General features: G+C 46.3%; 1 protein-coding gene across 2 annotated transcripts in view; it reads left to right on the plus strand.

Moving 5' to 3' along the window:
* Window positions 1–6: 6 nt before the first annotated feature.
* Window positions 7–22239, plus strand: part of TXNDC16 (thioredoxin domain containing 16) — a 49541-nt gene continuing 27308 nt past the window's right edge. Inside the window, exons 1-11 of one of the 2 annotated variants that reach the window (XM_085315131.1) lie at window positions 7–742; window positions 8409–8611; window positions 9088–9170; window positions 10442–10515; window positions 12740–12814; window positions 13144–13265; window positions 13776–13866; window positions 16748–16904; window positions 18102–18268; window positions 20086–20146; window positions 21640–21772. In XM_085315131.1, the coding sequence (XP_085171257.1) occupies window positions 8422–8611; window positions 9088–9170; window positions 10442–10515; window positions 12740–12814; window positions 13144–13265; window positions 13776–13866; window positions 16748–16904; window positions 18102–18268; window positions 20086–20146; window positions 21640–21772 (1153 nt within the window). In that variant the 5' untranslated portion in view covers window positions 7–742; window positions 8409–8421. Of the gene's footprint in view, window positions 743–7066; window positions 7127–8408; window positions 8612–9087; window positions 9171–10441; window positions 10516–12739; window positions 12815–13143; window positions 13266–13775; window positions 13867–16747; window positions 16905–18101; window positions 18269–20085; window positions 20147–21639; window positions 21773–22239 lie in introns of those variants that run through there. The other variant, XM_085315132.1, reaches the window with a different exon arrangement.

The following is a 22239-nucleotide window of genomic DNA, read 5'->3' on the forward strand; positions in this document are numbered from 1 at the left end:
GCGGCGGCCGTTACAGCGGCGGCCCCGGGCTCCCCACAGCGGCAGGGCCGGGGCGGCCCCACAGGGGTCCCTGCAGCTGTAGGGGCGCTTGTGGGGTCCCCACAGCAGTAGGGGCGGGGCTCCTCACCATTACAGAGGCAGATCTAGCATCTCCCTATCTATAGGGGCAGATCTCGGGTCCGTCCAGCTATAGGGGCACAGTTAGGGGCCCTTGTTGCTGTAGGTCTAGCTCAGAAATCCCTGCGGCTGTAGAGGAGGATCTGCTGTCTATAAAGGCAAGTGTCATTGCTGTTACAGGGCTGGAAGAGAAATTCTTGCAGGTGTTGGGGTGCACGAGGAAGCACAGTGCCTAAGCTGCAGGTGGGTCTCCAGTGTTGGGGTATCTCAATGTAGCTCGGAGACCTGCTCTTCTGTACAATAGAGAKCCTCATGGCTGAAGAGAAAGCTCAGAGATCATAGCAAACAAGCGGGCAGTTCAGAGACCCCCATTGCCACAAGAGCAGCTCAGAGATCTTGGCTAGAGGCTCGGAGATCCCATCACTGGAAGGCCTGGACTGGCACAGATCTGCCAGTGTGTGGAACCAGGCTGTCTCACAAGCCATACAGCCAGGCCACAGAGCACGAGAGACCACTGGGGGGCCTGCAGGAGACCTTAACAGGTGAGACACTGCCAGCAGCTTTGGAGGAGGGACAAGAGAGGAGCACTTCATCCCACCACTGGAGCCAGCACTCAGAGATCCAGGTATGTGACACATCCTAAGCTGTATAAGAGGCTGCCCAGTAATATTATCCTTAAAGCTCGCTGCTTTCCAGGGTCTCCAGAAGGATGGGCCTTAGGGACAGACTAGACGGAGGCAAAGGACAACTGGGGAACACCAGTGGGTGATGTTGTTGGCTGTCAGCTATGCACTGGCATTGAAATGCTCCTCTTCTGTTGTGGGTGGCATGGCAGGGCTGGAGTGTGTCTTCCTTCCCCTCACACAGAAGTGGCTGCTGGACTCTGCAAGGTTGTGTGGTGCTTTGTGGTGCTACTGGGTACCAGGGAAGTAGGACCTGAAAGAGAAAGTGAAAGCAAAAACTGCACAGAAGTGGCTGACTTTACAGTGTCCCCAGCAGGACAGAGTGCAAGGCCACTGTGAAGGGGGAACGTGGGAGTATCACACAGAAAAGTGCAGGGAGACATAGCACGCTGGATAACAGGCCAGGATTTAGTTTGTTGTAAATGTTATTTCCATCCTTGCCGATGATTCTGAGAAGACAAAAGGTTCCCTGTGCCAGAAGATGCAGCCTCCATAGCCCATGACAGCCTGGCCCATGGGTACCCTCATCTACTTATTCCAGGCCTGTATCTCACACGCACACAGCAGGGCCTTTCTCCCACCCCAGGGCTCCTGCCTGCCTGATGTGGGATCAGAAAGCCAGACGTGTCTGGTGTGTGGGTTCACAGACTGAGGAAGAGGCAGTGGCTCTGGGAAACACTGGGGGAAGTGTTACTGGGGCGGAGAGGAGCTCTTATCATATGACTTAGTGTGCCAGATGTGCCTCCAGTCACATGAGCTGTCCTGGCGCTGATTTGTGCAGCAGACTGGTTACATAGCAGTCTGCAGCATCCTTAAAATGCTATTAGTAAAAAGTTTATCTGTCTGTGCACAAAAGACCTGTCAGTTTTCTGGATTGGAGCAGTGTTTGTGGATAAATGCTGGATAAATACTGCTGCACTGACTAGGTTTTCTCTAGAAGCAGTATAAGGGGTATGTTCTGGGTTCCCAGCATGGGCAGTGTGACTGGGAAGCTTTTCAGTATACTCAGTGTAGGTATAAGCATCTTGTGATTGTAGGATCAAAGCTGTAACAGTACCTGATGAGGGAGCACCATTCTAAATGGGGCTGGCAGGGCAGGGGAGGGAAGATAACGTGACTTCTTCCAGTCACAGGCTGTAACATGTGTCTTCCCCACAGGTTACTGGGGGGAAGAGGTGGGTGGAAATGATCRGTACATATTTCGGTCCCATGGTTGTGAGTGAGTGTGACCAGCTCAGCCTTGTAACAACTCAGGAGACTGGCAAACAGCCACTTTTTGATTTTATTGAAAACAGCAGGTTCAGAGAACTTGAATCCAGAAGTTTTGAAAAAAGCTGACCGATGAGCTCTCTGTTCAAGCCAAACTGTTCAGTGAATTAATAAGATTTGTCAGTTGATTAGGAGAAAGCTGGTCCTGGCCATTCTTTCAAAGATTATCAGGAAAGGGGAGCCTGTGATGAAATCTATGCAAAATAATGTAATATTCAGTGAGGAAGGCAATAACGTTGTTGCTGGTCAGCTTAGATTATAAGACAATGGATTCTGTAAAACTAACACATAACCTCACCCAGGAAAAAAAAGGTCTTAAATATTCCATGATAAAAGTGTTGCTGTGATACACATTGATGGCTGTCAGGCATATGACTTGGAGTTGCATGATCTTTTGTTGGATTAAAAACTCAGAGGTCACAAGACAAACCTAACCCCCAATCAGTGAAGTGGCAGCAGGCTGACAGTTCTAGATAATCAGTGGATTGTCAGTGGAGAATCAGTGTTGTCCACTCAGATGAGCTTTAATGAGATCCCAAGGATGGTTTCTGTGGTCCTGAAGAATCACTCTATCATATCCTTAGGAGAAAATGAGTTTGCAGAGAATACACTGGTAGTGACAGTCTCCATGTCCAGCCAAAGTGACTGCAAACAAGTTTGGTACATGTAATGATGGCAAATCTGAAGTCAGACATCTCTGCATAAAGACCCCATGTTTGCTGAGCTGGGAACCAGTTTGCAAAGCTGGGATCCTGGGAAAGGCTTGCTAGTCAGGTAGTCATGTGTGGCTAGAGGGATTCATGTGTGATCTGGTGAACAGAAGGTTGGATCTGAGAGGTTTTCATAGACATTTTCTGCAGCTGCTAGAAGAAACCTGTGTACAGTACAGAAAGGTTGTGGATAAACCTGCAGGAAGGTTGTTGATAAGCCTGCAGTAGCTCTCAGAAGAGCTGTGGGACTGGCTAGTCAATGGGATGCTCGTGCTTGCAATTTACCCTTGCCTGCAGCAGCAGGCATGTGTGTTCTGGGGGATCCAGCCACACCAGAGAGAGTGCTTCAGGCCCATTTAGCCTTCTGTAGGTAACTGAGTTGAGTCAGTCCTGAGCGGATTTGAGGGTTGTCGTGTGATCCCTCTGCCAGTCAACTTTGGAGGGCAGAGCACGGGTTAGCTGGTGCCAAAAGGACATGGAAGGCAGGCAAGTGAAGTGATTTAAAAAAAAAAGCTTAATAATAAACCATTCGCAGAGTGAGTCTGTATTGATCATCACAGGAAAGGCTGAGGTGACTCTRTGATGGTTTAGGATTGTCTACTAGGGAGTAAAAATTTGCTGAGGGCTCTGCAGTCTGAAAGATACCTATAATGAAATAAAATGAGGGGGAAGCAGGAGTGCAACATATTCAGATCATAAATAAAGTGTATTCTTTTTGCAAGAGAGTAATTAATCTCTGGGAGAAAAATACTTTACTGGACAATGTGGTAGATTTTCTGCTCTGGCAGTGTTTGAGTCCAGGCTGGTGGTGTTTCTCCAGCAGAAGCTCTCATTCTTCTTAACCCAGGTTGGGCTGGGTTCAGGGAGGCCAGTGGGTGAGGGAGACAGTTCCTATGTGGCTGCGCAGACCATGATTCTGGTCTGGCGTTGGTTCTCCCTTCTCTTGTGAATCTTAAAAAAAAAAATACTTCTCATCACCCTCCTTGGAATGAAACAAGCTACAGCTTCCTCAGTAATAAATACTGGCAGCCAGGAATGAAAGAAGAGTTAGAGGAAGACTTCTGCTTAAGAGTCTCTACAGAGGAGGTGAGGATGACTCAGGGAAACCCACCAAACATAAGGATGTGGATCTAGACCTGCTTGTGGAGGGTGGTAGGAACTGGGGCTTCTGTGGGGTAGCTAGGACCTGACAGGAGGGTCTCTGGAATGGAGGTGACTGAGGGGATCTCAGCGCGTGGTTATTGCTGTAGGTGGCAGGGCCTAAAGCACATTCACTTCTAGGAGTTAATTTGGTTAAGTTAGAGGATTTAGCTGGCTGATTCAAACGTCAGCTCCTTCCCGGGTAAGAGTTGTTGTGAAGAAAGCTAGAAGCGGTGGATTGTCTCTTCTTTCCCTTTGGAACTGCTTTTAAGCTGAGACTTTACCATTGGCTGCTGCCTGTGCTACATTGCAGCTGTGCAGCAGCTGTGTCTGTGCTGATGCTCTACCTCTGCAATTCTGACCCTGACCCAGGCTCACAGGCTTGGCTTCCTGGTTTGACCTAGGACCTGCCTCATCACTATGGACTTGCTGGTTTCTCGGTTGCCTGACTGTTGTCTGTGGCCCTGATCCTGACACAGACATGCTGCTCTGCATCCCAGCTCTTTATCAGTGAGACCACTGCTTGTGCCAATGTTATTACTATGCTTCCAACTCATCACCCCTAGTGGAGCAGTTGGCCTTCACTGCTCACTGGCAGTGGGATTCYCAAGCAAAATTGATGTGACACAGGCAATTTATGCCAACACAAAATTTTATGCTGTGTCTCTGTTGTATTTGGATTCATTCCAAGTCATCTACAGATGTTTTTACCACTTCACCTGTCTCTTTGTGGAAGGAATGAGAGTGAAAACATGAGCCGGGTTTTGCATCTTGGCTATGCTGTGCTAGGGTGCCCCATGGCCTGCGGGCTTAAGTGCTTCCCAGCAGTGTGACAGAGCCCTTCCCTGAGTGAAAGCTGCCAGAGTATGGCTGTAATTTGTGCCAGTTGCCTATGGCAGCGAAGGTACTTTTCTATCWGCAGAGATCTGCTAGAGTATGAAGAAGTTTTACCCACAGCCTCTTCCCTGGATGCTCTTGAGCTCTTGGGGAGATCCTTTGCCTGGGAGTCACTCTTGCACAAGGAAGCTGGTTCTCAGGCATGCCTGGTAATCCTACAAGTGGCTGCAGTACAGAATTCTAGCTATTTCCAACCCCATGGTGTTAATTTTCCATTGATGGAAGAGAGGTAACACAGGCTATGGCCTAAAAGCCAAATATTCTTGCAAAGACTGAGTCTGGAAAGCTGGGTAATGATGGCAATGTTAAACATCCACGTGGAGCTGTCATTGTGTATGGGACTACTTCGGTACCCAGTCACTACACAGTTCTAGCAGAGTGTCTCTGGTGGGGCACACTGCGACACTCTGAACCTGATGTGAGCTTTGACACTGCCAGACAGGAAGTACAGGGGATAATGGGGCTGGAGGGGCTCTCAGAGGTTTCTCCCTTGCACCCACGCTCAACCAGCTCTGTCTAAGTATCTTAAATGACAGGTTTGTCCAGCCTGTTCTTAAAATCYTGGTGATTCCCCCCATCCCCAGATGAACAATTTCAGTGCTCCATCACCAAGCTTTGAATGCTTTAAAGACTGCTCTTAATTCTGTGATGTTGTTGGGACATTGATCCTGCTTTACAGCTGGGTAAAATYAGGCTTCGTCTTGACTGCAGAGGAATGTTCAAATCCCCAGACTTGCTGGGAAGCCCTTAAGCCTACAGGTCTGAAGTGGGCCTAGCACAGCACAGCCAGTACCCTCAATGAGCCACCAGCATCTTTCTTGCACTTGTGTCCTGGTCATTGCTTTAGGAGCAGCATCTCCCTTGACATCTCCTATCTTCCTTCCCCTTGACCTTCCCTTCTCATACTATATAATAGATGATGACAAATGTAGGATAAGGCCCTAGTTTTTAATCTGAACTAGGATGCACTTACTGGATGATACAGTGAGAGGAGAGAGCTGACAGCCCTTTTGGTACAGATTGAATTTAAATGGACAGTAAAGTCAAAATTTTCAAAGGCTTTGCTTGCACTCTCCAAAGAGGAAGGAAACAGAGTAGCTCATCTGTTTATCCGAGTCCTTGTGTTCCCATCTGAAGGGAGATAAAACATTAATATATAACGAGGGAAGATATTTAGTGTTTTACTAAGTGTTGGTGGAAAAGCAGAGCTAGCCAGTGGAAGCGACTGATTCCCAGAAGTGATGAGGTCTCACCTCACCCTCCCCATATTTTCCATCTCAGCTGCTGTGTGCTGAAGCTGTGGAAGTTGTGGATTGGCTGCTGTGTGAGTCCTGTCTTTGCCTCTAGAGCGGGAACAGGTCCTATTTTGCTGTAGTTTAAGAAGAGGTGCACTCAGTAGCCTCAACATGTGATATTTGGGGCAAAACAGGAGAAGGGAAGAGGATGATGATGGGATGACAGGATACAAGCAAAGGTGATATAATCACTGACCCTTACTAGAGCGTTTAGATCCTGTTGCAGTACTAAAGGTGAAGGAATAGGTCAACAGACTGACAACAAATTTTTCTTCGGTGAACAGCGATTGGAGAGGTGTTTTCAATGGCTAAGAGCTTGAACGTGTTCACCGGGCCTGACTCACACAGGATTTAAAAAAATAAATCTCCAATTCCAGGTGCTCCCAGTTACTCCTGAATGTGGATGGTAAATCTCACACACAGTTCTGGCACTGTGGCATCCCCTAGGATTTGCATCATTGCTACAGGGAGCCAGAAACTGGGGCTGGAGAGGATTGGATGCCTGGAGTATGGGAAATTCAGTAGAGACTCTAGAAAGAGGGTCGGGAGAGGGGTCAATAGATGGATGTGGCACAGAGGGAAGCCTCTCTGGGCAGGAGGGATGAATACGGAGGTGAGAGGACACAAAAAGGAACTGGGAAGGGATGGGCACACGATTGTATGTGAAGGGCTAAAAAAGCATGGGGATGTGAGAGGATAGGCTGTCTTATCTGACCCAGACTCATTCCCACATGCCAGGGATGAGTTTATTTTTCCATCCCAATGTAGCCAAGTTTGTCATTTAATAACCCACCTTCCCACCCTAATCTCTGTCCCCTCTATAAGCCAGATGAACAGATGGGAGGGCAAATGGATAGAAATGCCTGGCACTTCCCAAACTGGGAGAAGAGAGAATCATAACCTTTCAGATGTGAATAAAAGATTTCTTCCCTTTCCCAGCTCCATCTCTGTTCCTTTGTGCTGTTCAGGCCTAACCAAACATCTACCCGAGCGAAAGAGAGGGAGTCCTTACTGGGTGAGCATGCCTTTGATTCTCTGTCCTAGAGCAAGGCAGAGGGACTTCGTTTTGAGTATTTGAGTTTGGGCTCATCATAAGCAGTGATGATGAGCTGGCAGCATCTGATGCAGTGCTAGAGGGAATGACAGTTCATGTACACAGGGGCATTTGTTAAAGAAAACAGCTGCAGCTCATGATGCAAAGCAAACAACTTCTCCATGGCTTGAATTCCAGCTTTGTTTCGTTTGTTGACCAGGAGCTAGCCTTGCATTAGCCCAGCAAAGACTGACACCTGAATAGCAGGCTGTAAAGGAACCTGGTATTAAACAGGGGAATGAGGTAGGGAGGACGTTTTCTTGTCCTATGGTTCTCTTACTCAGAGCTAATTGTCCACATGAAGCTTGTCTTATCCCTTTTATGTAAGCAGGAGGAGTTAAACAGCTGTGGCAAAGCACCTGTGGGAGGGTAGCTGGTGAACTCTTGTAGCAGTCTTGCACTCTTGGTCTTTGTCCTGTTCTCTGAAGCATCTCACGCACTTCCAGCTCGGTGCCTTGGCTTCTCTCCCAGCCAGCTCCACATGGAGTCCTGGAGCAGGAGGGAAGCTGCTAGGCCCGTCCTGCAGCCAGGTATGTGTCACTGATTTTGCTCCTGTGGCACCAACGTCAACCAGTAACATGAAGCTTAGACAGAGCAAGACATTGCAGGCTCAAGGAGTTCTTACAAACCTCTCTCCTGTTTGATCTAACTGAAACCTTGAACTGCCAAGGGTTGGGCAGACTCTCGTGGGGAGGATTCTTAAACCTGCCTACAWCATGTATTGCAGTCTAGAGTGAATGGTGTGATCCTTTCCTTTGTGAACAACTTATTCAGTGGCATGTACAACACTACTTGCATCCTCAAAGTTTTTAATGACAATTCAAAGAGTTTGGGAGGAGTTTTTTTTTGTATGATACTATATGATATAGTATTGTTTTCTGCCTGATGTGTAATTTCTGTTTGACTATCTTAAAAAAAAAAGAAAATAAAAAGAGAGAAAGAAAGAAAGAAAAACATCCCTAAACTGAAAGCACYGAGGGTCTGGTCTGTGTATTTGCAGATATAGCTCAGAGGAAAGGCAACAGCATTTGCTGTCATCTTTACAGTTGTGTGAATCACCTGCTGTTCTAATAACTAGTTCATGATGCCCTCAGGATGTTTGTGTAACTATCACATCTGGAAATTACAGTTATGCTACAGCTACCTAAACAGAAGGCACTCATATATGTTCATATACATATATATGCGTGTGTTTTTTCTCCAGCTGTGGCTTTTCCATGCCTGTGACTGATACAACCATGTCAGCCCAAATGGACAGATGGATTTGTTCCTTCTTTTTCCTTCTCTTCTATGCTTCTTCCCTGCCRACGCTGGGAAATGCAAAGCTGCTGCAGGAGCTGGGCCCCCAGGAGTATTTCAGTAGCTTGCAAGCTGGCAGGGCATCCCTGGCTTATTTCAGCCACAATGGTATGTATTTAACATCAGCCTGGATTTTTAGGAAAGGCTCATGTGAGRGTGTGTGTGAGCATAAGTGGAACAACGAAGAGGCAATTCCTAAGAATTTTAAACYCAGAATGATTTGAAAGAGCAAGTCAAGCTCAGCTGGAAGTCAAACTGCTTTACAGTGGGTGCTCTACCACTAAGTGATGGATATCTYGCCATTTGGGGGCCTAATCTAAGATTCCCTGGCATCTAGGGATGTCACAGTGGCATTGGTGAAGGGGAGGAGGGAAATCCGTGTGGATTCTGGGATTGTCCAGAAGGGGTATCTCCATGAGTCCCCATGTTCTCCCTCATCAGAGGTAGCTCAGGCAAATACGGGCACGGACTGTGAGTGAGTTACTCCCAGCAAAACTAGCAGGGCCTGGCCCAGAGAGGAAAGCTCTCCTTCTGCCTCATGTATAAGGGGAAGATATTGAAACCAGCTATTTTTGRTGTTTCAGTTTCTCCCAGTGCCCAGCCGTTCCTGGAACAGATTGAGAACTCGGTCGAGGCTCTTCAGGACTATGGGATTTCAGTGGTAAAGGTAAATGGGGAGAAGGAGTGGGACAGGCTATTTGTACAGGTTATCTCTGCAGAGCTGGTTACAGGGTGGGCAACGTATGTCTCTGCTGACCTTGGGAACCAACAGCAGTGGGATCCCACAAGAAAGTAGGTGCTAGCATTTTAATCCTTGCTGTGCCTGCGGTAACCATACCACACTGCTATGAAATAAAAGCATTACACCTGCTCTTTGTGGGGTGTGTCACACCTTCAGCCTTTGGGAGAGGAACAGGTTCCTGTGTCCAGGGAAGGCTTAACATTGCACAAGCTCCAAAAATTGTTAGAGAGCAGAGAAGAAGCCTGGCTGTACTGTGAGTCAGGCAGCCCTGAGCTGCTCCTGGCCTCCTAGTTCAGTCTTAGTAGATAAACCCAGCAAAACCAGTGGGCATCCTTTTCCTAACAAGCCTCCTAGGGCATGGTTGGAATTGTGGCTTCACCCAGGAGTCTGGTGCATGGGTGACCACAGGGTCTTCAAGTACAAAACTGTAAAATGTTGATTTGCAGTCATGGGTTTAGGGGGCATTTAGCTATTCACATTGTTTCTGCAAATTGGCCTTTTTCATGGGAAATCCCATGTGCCAGGCTCAGCTGACTGATCAGCTCGTGACTTCCCAAGTGACTGCATCTGGTGTGTGCTGTTGCATGGCTAATGCTGTGTACCTGTTAGCAGGGTACAAGGGTGAATATCATCTCCAGTGCACTGCCCAGAAGGGCAYCAGCCTGCTGGTCTCACTCAGAGCATGGGATTTGCATGCAGCATTGTGCACTGAGAAGGAAGAAGCTCAAGCCATGAAGTATGCTAGATGGTGTCAGTTCACTTATTAACAATACAATGAAATATTTAAAACACATTTTTTTAGCTGAAATTTTATGCAGATTTAGGTGACAGAATTGCAAATTCAGGCAAAAGTAATTGGATTTTATAAGAGGTGTTTATATATACACATATTGCATTTCTTCCAGACACAGACTATGTTTGATAAGCAAATTGTGATTTATCACTTTGAAAATACTGGGCAGTTCATAAGGTCTCTTGCTCCTACTTGACGCTAATCAAGGCAGGCTGAGCTGGAGAAATGACAAGCTCCAGCCCTCAGCACTGACCTCCCTTCTCCATATTATATGATCATATTTTTTCTTCCAGCAGGTTTTGAAAGGCTATATTTATACTTCTGAATGGGGGAGAGCTTTGGTGCTGTATGTTTGTAGTCATTTGTGGAGCTGAATGTCCAACTACATGCTTTCAATGTCTAGGTTAACTGTCCCAAAGAAGATGTCTCAAGATACTGTTGGAAAGAAAATGCATTAAGGAAAGCCTACCTGTTCAGGTAAGGTGGGCTTTCTGGGTGCCATGCTGTGATTTTCAAGTGCAAAGGTTTGAAGGAAATGCTGTCAGCAAGCAGAGATGTCTGCATAGGAATAAAGGAGCCATGAGGACAGCAGTGATATAAAGAGTTTAGTGAAAAGTCCCTTATAAGGTTCAGTACACATAGAGCGTATGCTTTGTCTTCATTCTGAAACCTCTCGTCCTGCCCTGTATTTCCTTTTAGCAACTCTGGGCTGTGGCATTTCCCTTGTGTGTTCATGCTGCAGGTCGGAGCGGAAGAGAGGCTGACACTGCTGATGAGCTGTGGAAGATATTTCTCTTACTGTAGCCTCCAACATCAGCTCCTCTCTGGTCACCTCACTCTGCATGGCTCTGTTCATGGTGGAGATGAAATGAAACTCATACATGGCTTCAGAACCTCTGCCTTTCAGCTCACATTTAACCTGCGCAAAGCAGGGATAGAGACTAAAAGTCTTGCCTTGGCAGTGCTTGTGCTTGGGGTTCCTCGGAAAACACACCATACCAGAGCCTCAGATAAAATTTTTTGCAGTTCTTTTGGTCCCAGAGGAGCTCTGCGCATGTGCAGCAGCTGCAGATGTGGCCTGGGGACTCTGGAGTAATGTTAGAAAGACAGCCCTTGTTCCAGGTCTATATAAACTATCCTGGAAGGATCAGTCAGGGTTAGAGGCAARGTTCCTGCCTCTACCTGGATTTAGCTGTCCCTTCCAACACAGGATCTGAGGGATATCAAATGAAGCTAGCAGAGGGCAAGTGTAAATTATCAAAATGAGAGAGTTCTTCACACAGTGTAGTTAATCTATGGCATTCCTGTCACAGGAGACTATGGATACAAACAATTTACACAGCTTCAAAAAGCAAATGAGCAAGTTCATGAAATAAATATTTATCAAGTGCTGTAAACAGCAGCACCTCTAGTTCAGAAGGCTACAAATTGCTGGAAACTTGGAGAGAATCCTGGGGAAATACTACTCTATTGCTTGCCCTGTCTTCTGTTCTTCCTTGGACATCTCCWTTTGAATACTGTCAGACAGGAATCTGGGCCAGTGGGAACTAGAACAGTACAGGTTGATCTTGAATGATCTTGAATAATATGAATGTTGGACCTTGATAGATGTAACTGTTGGACATTATTTTGGACAAGTGCAAATGTTTATGTGAAACGATCACAATCACTTATATTGTGAACTTGAGCATAATCTAACAGTTTTGTTACTTTTTAACTCAGAGATGTAGTTACAAAAAATGGGCAAAATGATCTGATGGAAGGGTAGTAATAGGGGAAAGAGGAGGACAAGGGAAATTGGGCAGCATTTACCATGATGCACTGTGAAGGTCTGGCCAGAGAAGAGAATTTGGTGCATCACAGAAGATGCGGTCCAGTGAGGGCATGGATGAAGGAAAACAAGGACATGGGATACTTGAATCAAAACTTTTGGAAGGCATGACAGTGGATCCTTACCCTCATCCAAAATGATAAATTTTAATTAAATTCTTGGGGTGGGGAAATTGAGAAAAAATGCAATTTTATGGAAACTATGAAACCATGAAACATAGTTCTGCCTCGTGAAACTTTGAGAGAATCCTCAGTCAGTGTTCTTCTGTGCATGCTGGCTCCCATCACCAGGTCACCCAGGATTACATTCAGTCCACTAGGTTTTGGATCTGTCTTGGAAAGAATCACTCTTTTGTGCTCTTCCTGCTGATTTGGTTAGCTCATTTACCCTGGATAGAGGAGTAGCTCTTGGTCTCTCCATGGATTGTCCGATGGAAGATTCTCCATGTGTCAGGTGGAGAGATTTTCAAAACTAAGGTGCTCAATTCTCATTGACTTTTATATATTATCCACAAAAACATTTCCTCTCCTGGTGAGAGACCAGAGAGTGATGTTTCATACATAAAGCTCTTCTGTAACATCACAGTCTGTGCTAGGCTTCTCATCAGCAGTCCCCAGACGCTGAATGAAATGGCAGTGACAGAGGTGATGCTGCTGTGTCTTGCCAACAGTATTGCCTGGACGGAAGAGGAAGTCAATTGCTAGTAACGAGACCCTATTAGCTCTAGTAACTCCCCACCTTCGGTCCTGACACTTTCTTTCCAGCTGTACCTACAGTAGATACTAGGAGGTGCTCAGCACAGCTAAAATGAATTTAGTGTGTGTAACTAGTCTTTCATGGTTTCTTTGATTTTCTTTCTTCCTTACCCAGAGGTAACATTCTCATCAGAGAATTCCCTACTGATGCTTTGTTTGATGTGAACTCCATCGTTGCTAATGTTCTGTTGTAAGTACAGACCAAATTCATCTCTATGAAATAGTTTACTTTCTGTTTTTAGTTGTTGATAGAAAGTTTTGCTTAAATGCAAACTCCACATATTTCAGAGGCTGTTTTCAGCCAAGTAGAAGGCTGCCTCTCTTCTCAGTATGGTTTGACCCTGTTAAATCTATGCCCTTGAGATGAATCACCAGCACACATCTGGGCAGCTGTGTCTGGCTGTGAATCTGCCAGTGAGAAGCTGTAGTTTTGCCTTCTGTTTTACCCATCATGGTTGTGTGACTGCAAATCCTCTTAAAAGGAAATAGCTATTAATGATTTTTTTTCTCTCTTCTCAGTGCCCTGCTCTTTAATGAAGTTAAATATGTTGAAACACTGGTAGATCTTCAGAATATAGAAAACTTGCTGAAAGGGAGGTCAAACATGGTATTTGCATATGTACCAGCTACTGGGACAGCAGGTAATAGCACTCAGCTTTTTCGCTTTACTCCCTTTCCAGAGCTTTCTTTACTAAAGTGGAAGGGAGCTTCCACCTTCCTTCAAGTGAAGGACTGAAGGAATGTAAAAGGGCCACTCAGATGGGAGTTCTCCACCTCTATTTGTCTCTCTGTGTTTCAAAAGGGATCAGTTTCACCAGAGCTATTTTGCTGGGAGCTCACAAACATTCGGAAATGTTTTTGAGAAGAAAAGCAAGCCAGTAGTTTGCTGTCTTAATGAATAAACCCATTAGCAAATCTCTGGTTATGCAGTAAAATACATTCACTTAAACCATCTTCATGTTTACTTGGGATCAATAAATGGGTTCACCTCCAGTGACTCCGTTATCTTCCAGGATTGTCCTCAAGCTGTTTTGTATTTTTACTGAGAGGTTTCTGGGCTTTAAGGTTTACGACTGGTGAAGGGTGAAGGATGAGATCTGGAGTGGGTTGAGAAAGTATGAATTAGTCTAGCTTTACTTTTTCCTCTCCAGAGCACAGAGCTGTGATGGAGGCAGCTTTCGTCTATGGGACTACTCACCAGTTTGTTCTGACAACTGAGGCCACATTGATGAAAGAAGCTGGGTATGTCCAAACACCACCTAACTCTCTCTCTGGTAAAGCAAATTCCCTGCAGCATTTGCTCTGCTCTTGGTTTCTTAGATTCTCGGGTCAGATCTGGTGTTGGAATCCTTACTAACTTGCATGGGAGAAATAATTCACTTGTGCTGGAAATGGATTTCTGAGCCTGAGTTTAGAGCATTTAAATATTGTCAGGCCTATTCTACAATTGAGCTCTCTTGTGGCCTCATGTTGAACTAGAGAGCAGGATGAGAGGTGATCATTGAACACACTGTGAGCAGATATTTTCCAGTGAAAGATCAGCTTGGTTCCTCAAGGATATTTAGGGATCTCCTTCCAACCACCTGGACATTCCTTGGATGACAGGAAGATCAGGGCCTGCGTGTACATTTTCTGTCTCTAAGGTAAAAGACCCCAGCCTGGAGTGGTACCAGGTTGTTATGTCAAAGACTGACAATCAATCAGCCCTATTTTGCTTTGCCAAAAACAGCTGGTGCTTGTGTTCCTGGATCAGCTATGCTATGATTGCTCACTGAATGGGATTTCATAGTAGAAGAGCCCTTTTTCTCCCTTCTGTGGCTGACTTACTAACTCTCAGCYATGGGTTTCCTGGAGAGTTGTGAACAAACCCATCTGTGCAATAGCTGAGGTCACACTGGAGATACTGCAGTTCAGGAGTGACACTCCTCTCAGATCCTCTCTTTTCTCTGTGATGCAGCTCAGATACATCAAAAGGCCTGTGGTGGTACCTCACAGATTTTCTTGGGGGTGAATATAACTGATGTTATAGTCTTAAAATGTGCTCAGCCCAAAATATGCCTTGTGCTTTAGTGAGCAACCCTGGCTGTCTGAAAAAGACACGAACAACTAGTAGGTCAGAGCAAAGGCCATCCAGCTCTGTATCTTACCTTTGCAGTGGCCATAGATGCTTACCAAGGGATATGAGAAAACGGACATGTGTTGTGTGCAGCCTCCCAGCTTCTGGTAGTCAGAGGTTCAGGACTCTCAGAGCAGGCATAGTGTTGATAGACGCCAGCACTCACCCTCCTGGAAACTGTCTGATCCCTTTAAACCCATTTTTACTGTTGGTCTCCATGACTTCCAGCAGCACTGAGTTCTGTAGTTCAACTGCATGAGACAGTGCTTCCTGGAGGTAGTGTTTGACTTCTCCCCTGATGGCTTCATTGGATCTGGCCAGCGCAGGCCATCTGTTCCCTCTGAAAAGGGAGGAGCTGAGTTAAAAGGGCAGATCCTTTTACATGACTTACTGCTGATGGCCAGGCTGTCTGCTATCTTCCACAGTCCAGAAGCCAGGAGGGAGGAAGGTGGGGATGTCAGAGGAGAAAAGAGGATGTTGCATCTTCAGCAAAGGGTTTATACAAGGTTTTTCTGTCTTCATGTCTCCACTGGAATTTGCCTGCCATGGCTGCAGAGGTTTGCGCTGTGTGGTTACTTGACTCTCTGACACTTTTTTTACCTCCACAGTTGAGAACAGATGGGATTCACCTTTCTTTGGTTGACATTGAGGAGAGGCCAGGCTTCTGGCAAGCAGGTTACAAGCAGCCTATTACATGTTATTTTCAGTGCATGGTTTGGCTATAAATGGCACGATGGCAATATCTTTACCTGCTTGTTTTATTTCCTCACCCTCATGTCCTGCCTGGATGAAACATGGCAGGACCTTCACCTCTCAGGAGAGGATGAGGAGTTTTAGGGGGCTAGCTCATACTCCAGGCAACTCCAGGGCCCACCAGGGACATGGAGCAGTGGGTGCAGGCACAGTCATGGGACACTTTGACTGGTATCCCTTTCACTGGCAGGAGACCCTGGCACACTTGGGCAGTAATAGCTGCAGCTCCTCTTCTAGCTCCTCCAGGACAAGCTGCAGTTCTCCCCTCTCCTTTTTATCTGCACCTGTCCAATGGAGGTCCTGCCTCAGCAACTTCCTCCTGGCCATGGCTAAGCCATCCATTCACACACCTGGAGAAGGAAACTTGAAAGGAGATCCCAGCAAACATGGGGGCTGTTTCCTCATCCTCTCACACTTCTGAGCGGGACAGTGATAGTGTCCACTAGCTCTTTGGACATAGTCATGCTCATGAGTCCTCCTGCTTTCTCCTGTCCAGGTAGGGTCTCAGCCCTTCCTTACCTGGAAGATATTGGGAGGCAGTGGCTGAATGCAGATAACACTAGGGCAATCACAGAAGTGTTCGTTCCCTTGGGTGTGATCCTGTCCTTTGGGGATCATGATCAAAGATGGTGTTTGTGACYACCACTAGATGGCACGGTTGCCCTTTGGACAGGATGTGGCTTCATGCTCCTTGAAACAGAGAGGATGCCAGCTGGCCATGTTCTTAGCCAGTGAAATGTTAGTAGCTTCACCAACATGAGCAGCTTTCTGCCAACCAGGGCTGCAGGCTTTGGCTTATGTAACACTCTGCTCTTCCATGGAGAGAGMCGAAAGTCCTTTGCAAAGAAAGTGATCCCTATTTTAGAGATGCGGAATGGATGCATAGGAAGAAGAATGTGACCTCACAACGTTGACCTGCAGGCTGACACCAGTAATAGCATTAGGACCAGGATCTCTTTGGCTTCAGGGAACAAAATGTTGCTGCTTCCTTTGGCACAGCCTTGCCAACCCTGCCCAAAAGGTGAACTATTCCTTATGCAGCCTGTAGGATGTCATCAATTAGGTAACAGACATGAGCAAACATATGCTTCATCTGTTCTCTGCCTGCCAATATCTCTTCTGTGGTGACATGGCTGGTCCCACTGAGAAGAACTTGGCTTGTGGCCAGCTTGAGGTGAGCTGGGCCAGCTGGTGTGGGATTGAGGTTGCGTTACACACAGTGAGCTCAGCATTGTTTCCTTTTCTGTCTTGCAGCAATGATGAGCCTGGTGTATCTTCTGCCCAGCTGTTCTTCTGCCATTGTCAGCTGGCCACGGACCCGGCGCAGCCCTGCAGGAGGACGCCCATGAAGCAGGCTCTGACGATGCTGAACATTCACGGACACCTCAAGCTTATGGGGGCTCCTCTTGTGGTATGATAGGGAAGTCCCTGCAGGTTCTGCAGTGTGAGGGCAGCTGGGGCAGATGTGAAGTTGGTGGAGGTGTGAGCAGAGGGCAAGCTAAGGGTGAGAATCTGCCCTTCCCCATAAAGTTAATGGTAAAGCTCCCAGGCTGGGTCCAGACAAAGAACAGGCCTGAGACTGGGTACGAGTGACACTTCATTACGTTGCTGAGCTTGCTCGGACTGCCTCTCCAGAGAGGCCCAGCATGAAGGTATGCTCCTGTACCTGTCTGTAGGCATTATGAGTGGGAAAGGGCATCGTTCCCAATGGTGTGGAGGTGCCCCTTTGACTTTGCTGGGACTTGTGGGCTTTCCACAGGAGGCTGATCACTTGCAGGAGACAGATAGCAGTGATTCCTGCCTTGGCGGAGCACATGGGACAGAAGACTCCTGCTGTCTCTTCCCACAGAGCAGTGAACTTTAACAGACCTCCTGTTCCCACTGATGACAGCTCTGTCCAGCAGGAAGTAGGGAAAAAATGAGCTGGGAAGTGCATCCTTCAACTTAAGTGTTTCCTTAAGCAGCTCCATGCTGTCATGAAGCAACATGTCAGAGACAAGAAGGGAAAGGATGCCAGCTCTTGTATCTTACAGGCAGGGTTTTCAAACTACCTCAGGGAAAGGATGCCAGATTATCTTAAGAAATAATATAATCTTTGCTAGGCCAGAAAAAATAAGCATAACAAAGCCCGGGGAGGGTCATGAAAAATTGGAACAGTTTAACCAGAGCTGCATGTGTTCTGCTTCAATGGAAGTTTTGGAATAAGGATTGATGGCTATTTGTTAAAGATGTTATTTGTTCAACTGGGGAATGCAAAATGGCTTGGGCTGGGCAAGAGATAAGACTATAAGTTACCTCCTGGCATTAGAAACTGCAGACTGTGAAAATCCTGACCTAGCTTCAAAGTTTCAGTGGGGAAGTTGTTCTTTTCTTTTAATCTCAGCTTTTATCAGCTTGTTAAAATGATGGCAATCTGGTGTTTGATTTTGTAGGAAATAAGTCTTCACTGTCTCTCTGTGCCTCCCCTGCCAATTGCTTTTGAGTCTGTCAATTGATTTCAGCTGTGTTTGACAAGCCTCAGAGATAATAAATTCTCAGAATGGAAGCAAGCTGAGGCGTGTTCAAGCCTGTGGAGATGTGTTGCAGTGTAACAATGTCTCTTTTCCAGACAGAAGTTGCTGAGGATCCAGAGAAGGTTTCCACTGTGCACTTACAGCTTGGGCTGCCACTTGTGTTCATCCTCAGCCAGAAAGAGACCTATGAAGCAGATAGGAGAACAGCAGAGTTAGTGGCCTGGCAGCTGTTGGGGAAAGCAGGAGTTGCTCTTTTGTCCAGGTATTTAATCTCAGGTGTTTAGGGGACTCTCCTTGCTTTCTATGATGTTTCTGAGCTTTATTACTTACAGCTAGTGCCAGGATAGTGGATTCATAGTCAGTGAGCTTACTAAGATCTGTGCAAGCAGTAGTAAAACTAGATTATTGTGTATGAGAGCATGTCACATTTGAGGACTTCTGCAGAATTGGATTAGTTGGRTTTCAGCCTCTGGCTGGGCCTATTGAAATGTTTGAGTCTCTTGCTATATTAGAAGTGGAAAAATAGTCAGACTAAGAGATACTTCAGGAATGAAGCCTCAAAAGCACAAACCAATATTTTGTGTTTTGCTTTCAAATGAATGACAGAGAGAAATGCAGTAAAAGATGTGGACTGTTGGTGCTGATGTGCATGGGTGCTGGGGTAGAACTGGGATCTCTGCTCACTGAGCAGTATCTCTTCAATCAGGGATGTTTCTCTGAGTTGTRCAGCATGCTGGTCCTACCCTGTGAGGAAAAGAGACACACTTGTGGCTGACCATAAGGAAGTTGTGCTGGGGAGAGCTATTGGTTTCCTCTGTGGTTGACTGTTGGTTATTCATCTCTGTTCCATGTGCTCAGAAGTGAGCCTGCATACACCAGATCATGACCTGTGTGCTCTCTGCAGCCCATCTTGGTCCTGGCCTGCCCGTAACTTGAACTCAGAGCCTCTGTATGCTGCTTAGGAAGAGCTGATTTGTGTTTGCAAATATTCCCATAGTGACATGCTACAAGGGATATGCAGCCCTTGTAGGAAAGGTTGCATGGGCTTTTGAGTCATCTGATGTGTGACTGGCTTGTCGCAGCACTCTGCCAGAACAGAGCCAGGCTGTGTAGGTAAGAAACCTCCGTGCCGTGCTGAGGTGCAACTTGGACACTTGGGCTCTATGGCTGCAGTGGGATTCTGTGCTGCCACTTAGCGTGGGCTCGTATGTGGAGCAGGTCTTATCCTGAGAGGCGTGTGTAAGTGATAGCAGGGATAAAGGCTCTGCAGTTTCCATGCATTTTGCAGTAAATTTGGTGTTCTGGAGAGGGTTTTTTTTTCCACCATTAATTTTTTCTGCTCCACTTGACAGAGAAATGGCCTCACCACACAAACAAGAGTGCAAGAGCAGGCATAGAGCTGAGCATAGTGAGCAGAGCCAGGCTAACACCCACTGAGAGTTTACACTCTGCTCTGAGTGGGTGAAGTTTGATCTGGATCCTGAACAGTTGGCAGCTTCTGATGAGTTGAGAACTCACATTCCTGTGCTTGGTGAGCCCCTCCTGCTTTTTAAGGGTTGGAGGATGACAGTGCAGCTGTAGATTGGGACCTTGAGGTGGCATGTTCACTCCATGTCTGTGCTACTGGCTGCAGTGCAAATTGGAGGAGACAGAGGAAGGATGGRTGTGGGTGCTCTTGTTCCAGCTTTCTGCCTTCACACTGTCTCCTTGTATGGAGACACTTGCCTCCATTTACTCATGAGCTAAAATTTACTAGCAGAATAGCTGCATTGGGATGCAGCTAYCAGTGTGTTGGCAAAGACCTAGATCACTGAATGGGAATCCAAACTCTTTGTGAAATATGCCTATTATGCAGAGTGCATTGCATCAGTCTTACCAGAAGGTCATTTGGAACCTATTTTTCCACTATTGACATTGATTCAGGTGAGCTGGGTTCCTGCAGGTCTTCTGGGASCCAGAAGCATGACTCTGTGAGGATGCAGTACTACTGGGAGAGGCATACTTGCCAGTGAGGCAGGCCAAACAGAATGGGTAGCCTTACAGGTCGCACTATCTGACAATCATTTTGTATTTTGGAAGGGATGTTGTGGATTCGAACGTCCTGCTCCGGTCCAACATCGCTCTGAAGACACCAGATGAGGTTAGATGCTGAATTTCTTTACTGTACAAGGCTTATTGTTTCTCTATCTGGGCACGGTGCTCTTGAGGTGAGCTATTTGGGGTATTGCTCTCCTCTATGGTTAATTAACAGCTTTCCCAGAATTTCAAGGTGAAGTGTATTTCCTTAGCAGCACATGTGTATTTGGAACTGCCTGAGACTGGTACTGCAGAGAATTGTGCTTGCTTTTAGGAGACAGAAGRAAGGAAGTGCTTATTTTGGATTCTAAATGTAGGGTGGCATCTCCTATTGCACAATGAGGCAGCGCAAGGTTGTGAACTACGTAAAATCTGCATCTAAGTCCAAATTCCCCAAGGATTTGGACTTTAGAAGGCCCTTGGCAAAGTTCTTCTAAGGATTTAGGAAAGACATTCAAAAGATGGGAGAGGAAATGAATCTCAACCTGTTGAGAGCAAACAGCCAAAGATCTGTACTGGACTGATGTGACTGAATGCATTTGGCAGTGATCTAGGGAAAAGGGCAGGGCATAAATTAAATAAGTTTGATCAAGATGAGCTAAACTTTGGAGGGACCTGACCTAGCTTGTGAGGCAGGATGGAATTCAGCMCTGGCAAATGCCAGGGAACACATGTTGCCCCAGATGACTTGAACTATCACACCTCTGATTGAGAGAGATACAGGATCAGACCTGAACCTGTTTGCCCCTCAAGGGCTTCCCATACAGTGGTGAAAGATGTGTTGCATTTCTCCTCTTAGAGCCAACGGGAGATGCCAATAATTTGCATTTCTTTCTCGGTTCATTATAAAATTCATTTTCTCTGAAGTGCCTTTTGTTGAGACAGTGCCAGAACTGGTTTTAAGCTGACAAGGTCTCATTTATGAGAAATACATTTTGTTCCTTTCTTTCCATGGGTTGGCAGTCCATTACGCTTGGGACCACTCTTCTTTGTCGAGCTTTTTTGTTGAGATAAAGGATTTTGTTCCAAATTCCCAGGATGCTCTGACCTAGTGTAAGATTGTGCTTCTGGAGAATCCTGTTACAATATTTTAAGATGTTCCTGCCCTTGGTGTCTGCCTCATCCCTTGGCCAGAGGGAGGCAGCTGACCTGGACTGTATACCTGTACCTCAGCTCTGTCTTTCATGGTTTGGCCTCTGGGCTTTTCCTCCCGGGGCAGGTTTGTGTTAAGGTGTTGGGAGGTAGAACAGGTGTTTGCTTCCACCWCCCCAGCTACAGGTACAGACTCCTGCATAGTCTCAAGTACTTCTTGACAAGGAAACATCAGTTTGGATTGAGATAACCACATGTGAAGGTGAAATTGGGCTATAGAAACATACCTCAGTATCTTTCATGTTTGGCAGCKTTAGAAATTTGCTGACATACCCCCMAAAATAAGGAACTGGGTGATGGTAGGCAGCCTTAAACTGATCTCCACATCAGCCTTGAGTGGGGTTTGCAGATAGAATAGACACAGGGTGTTGGTGAGTTGCCACTGATTTATTCTGCATTGTTTAGGGTGTGCCAATCAAATACCTGGCTTTGGAAGATACTGATGAAGTTATAACCCTGGTGGAAGATAAGAGCAAATTTGAACAAATTCAGGAGGATGAAGATGAGGAAGATGATGAAAAGGAGAATGATAATCAAGGTGTGTAACTAAACCATGAAATGCTGTAGTCCTCAGATAGGAGATGCAATCAGCATTTTTGCAAATCAGAGGCATAGTCACGTGATGGTTATACAGAGTGGATCTTTTGTTCTCTGTAGACCACTGGAGATTCATGACAGACAGGCATAATTTGGGGGGCAAAGTCCAGGAAAAAAATTGGCAGCTGTTGAAACAGTTGCAGAGGTGCTGAATAGGGGAGATGTGTACTTCTGTTGAATGAGTCTAGCTTGAAATGTTTCAGAGGGGTGAAGGGTTTGAATTGCAGTGACCCAGCCCTATTTCCTCTTAAGCTCYGAGAGAAGAGTCTCAAAATTACCAATTCCTTTGGAAAGGTTTGAGACATGTTTTTCCAAGAGCTGTTTCCTGTGATCCAGTGCTGCTTTCCTCAGGTAGAAAACACTGGCCCCTGTGGTGCTTCTTTGAAAATACATTGGTTTTCCAGACAA

The sequence above is a fragment of the Rhea americana genome, unplaced genomic scaffold, assembly GCF_003343005.1.
Source record: "Rhea americana isolate MKP2758 unplaced genomic scaffold, rheAme1 scaffold_42, whole genome shotgun sequence".
NCBI lineage: Eukaryota > Metazoa > Chordata > Aves > Rheiformes > Rheidae > Rhea > Rhea americana.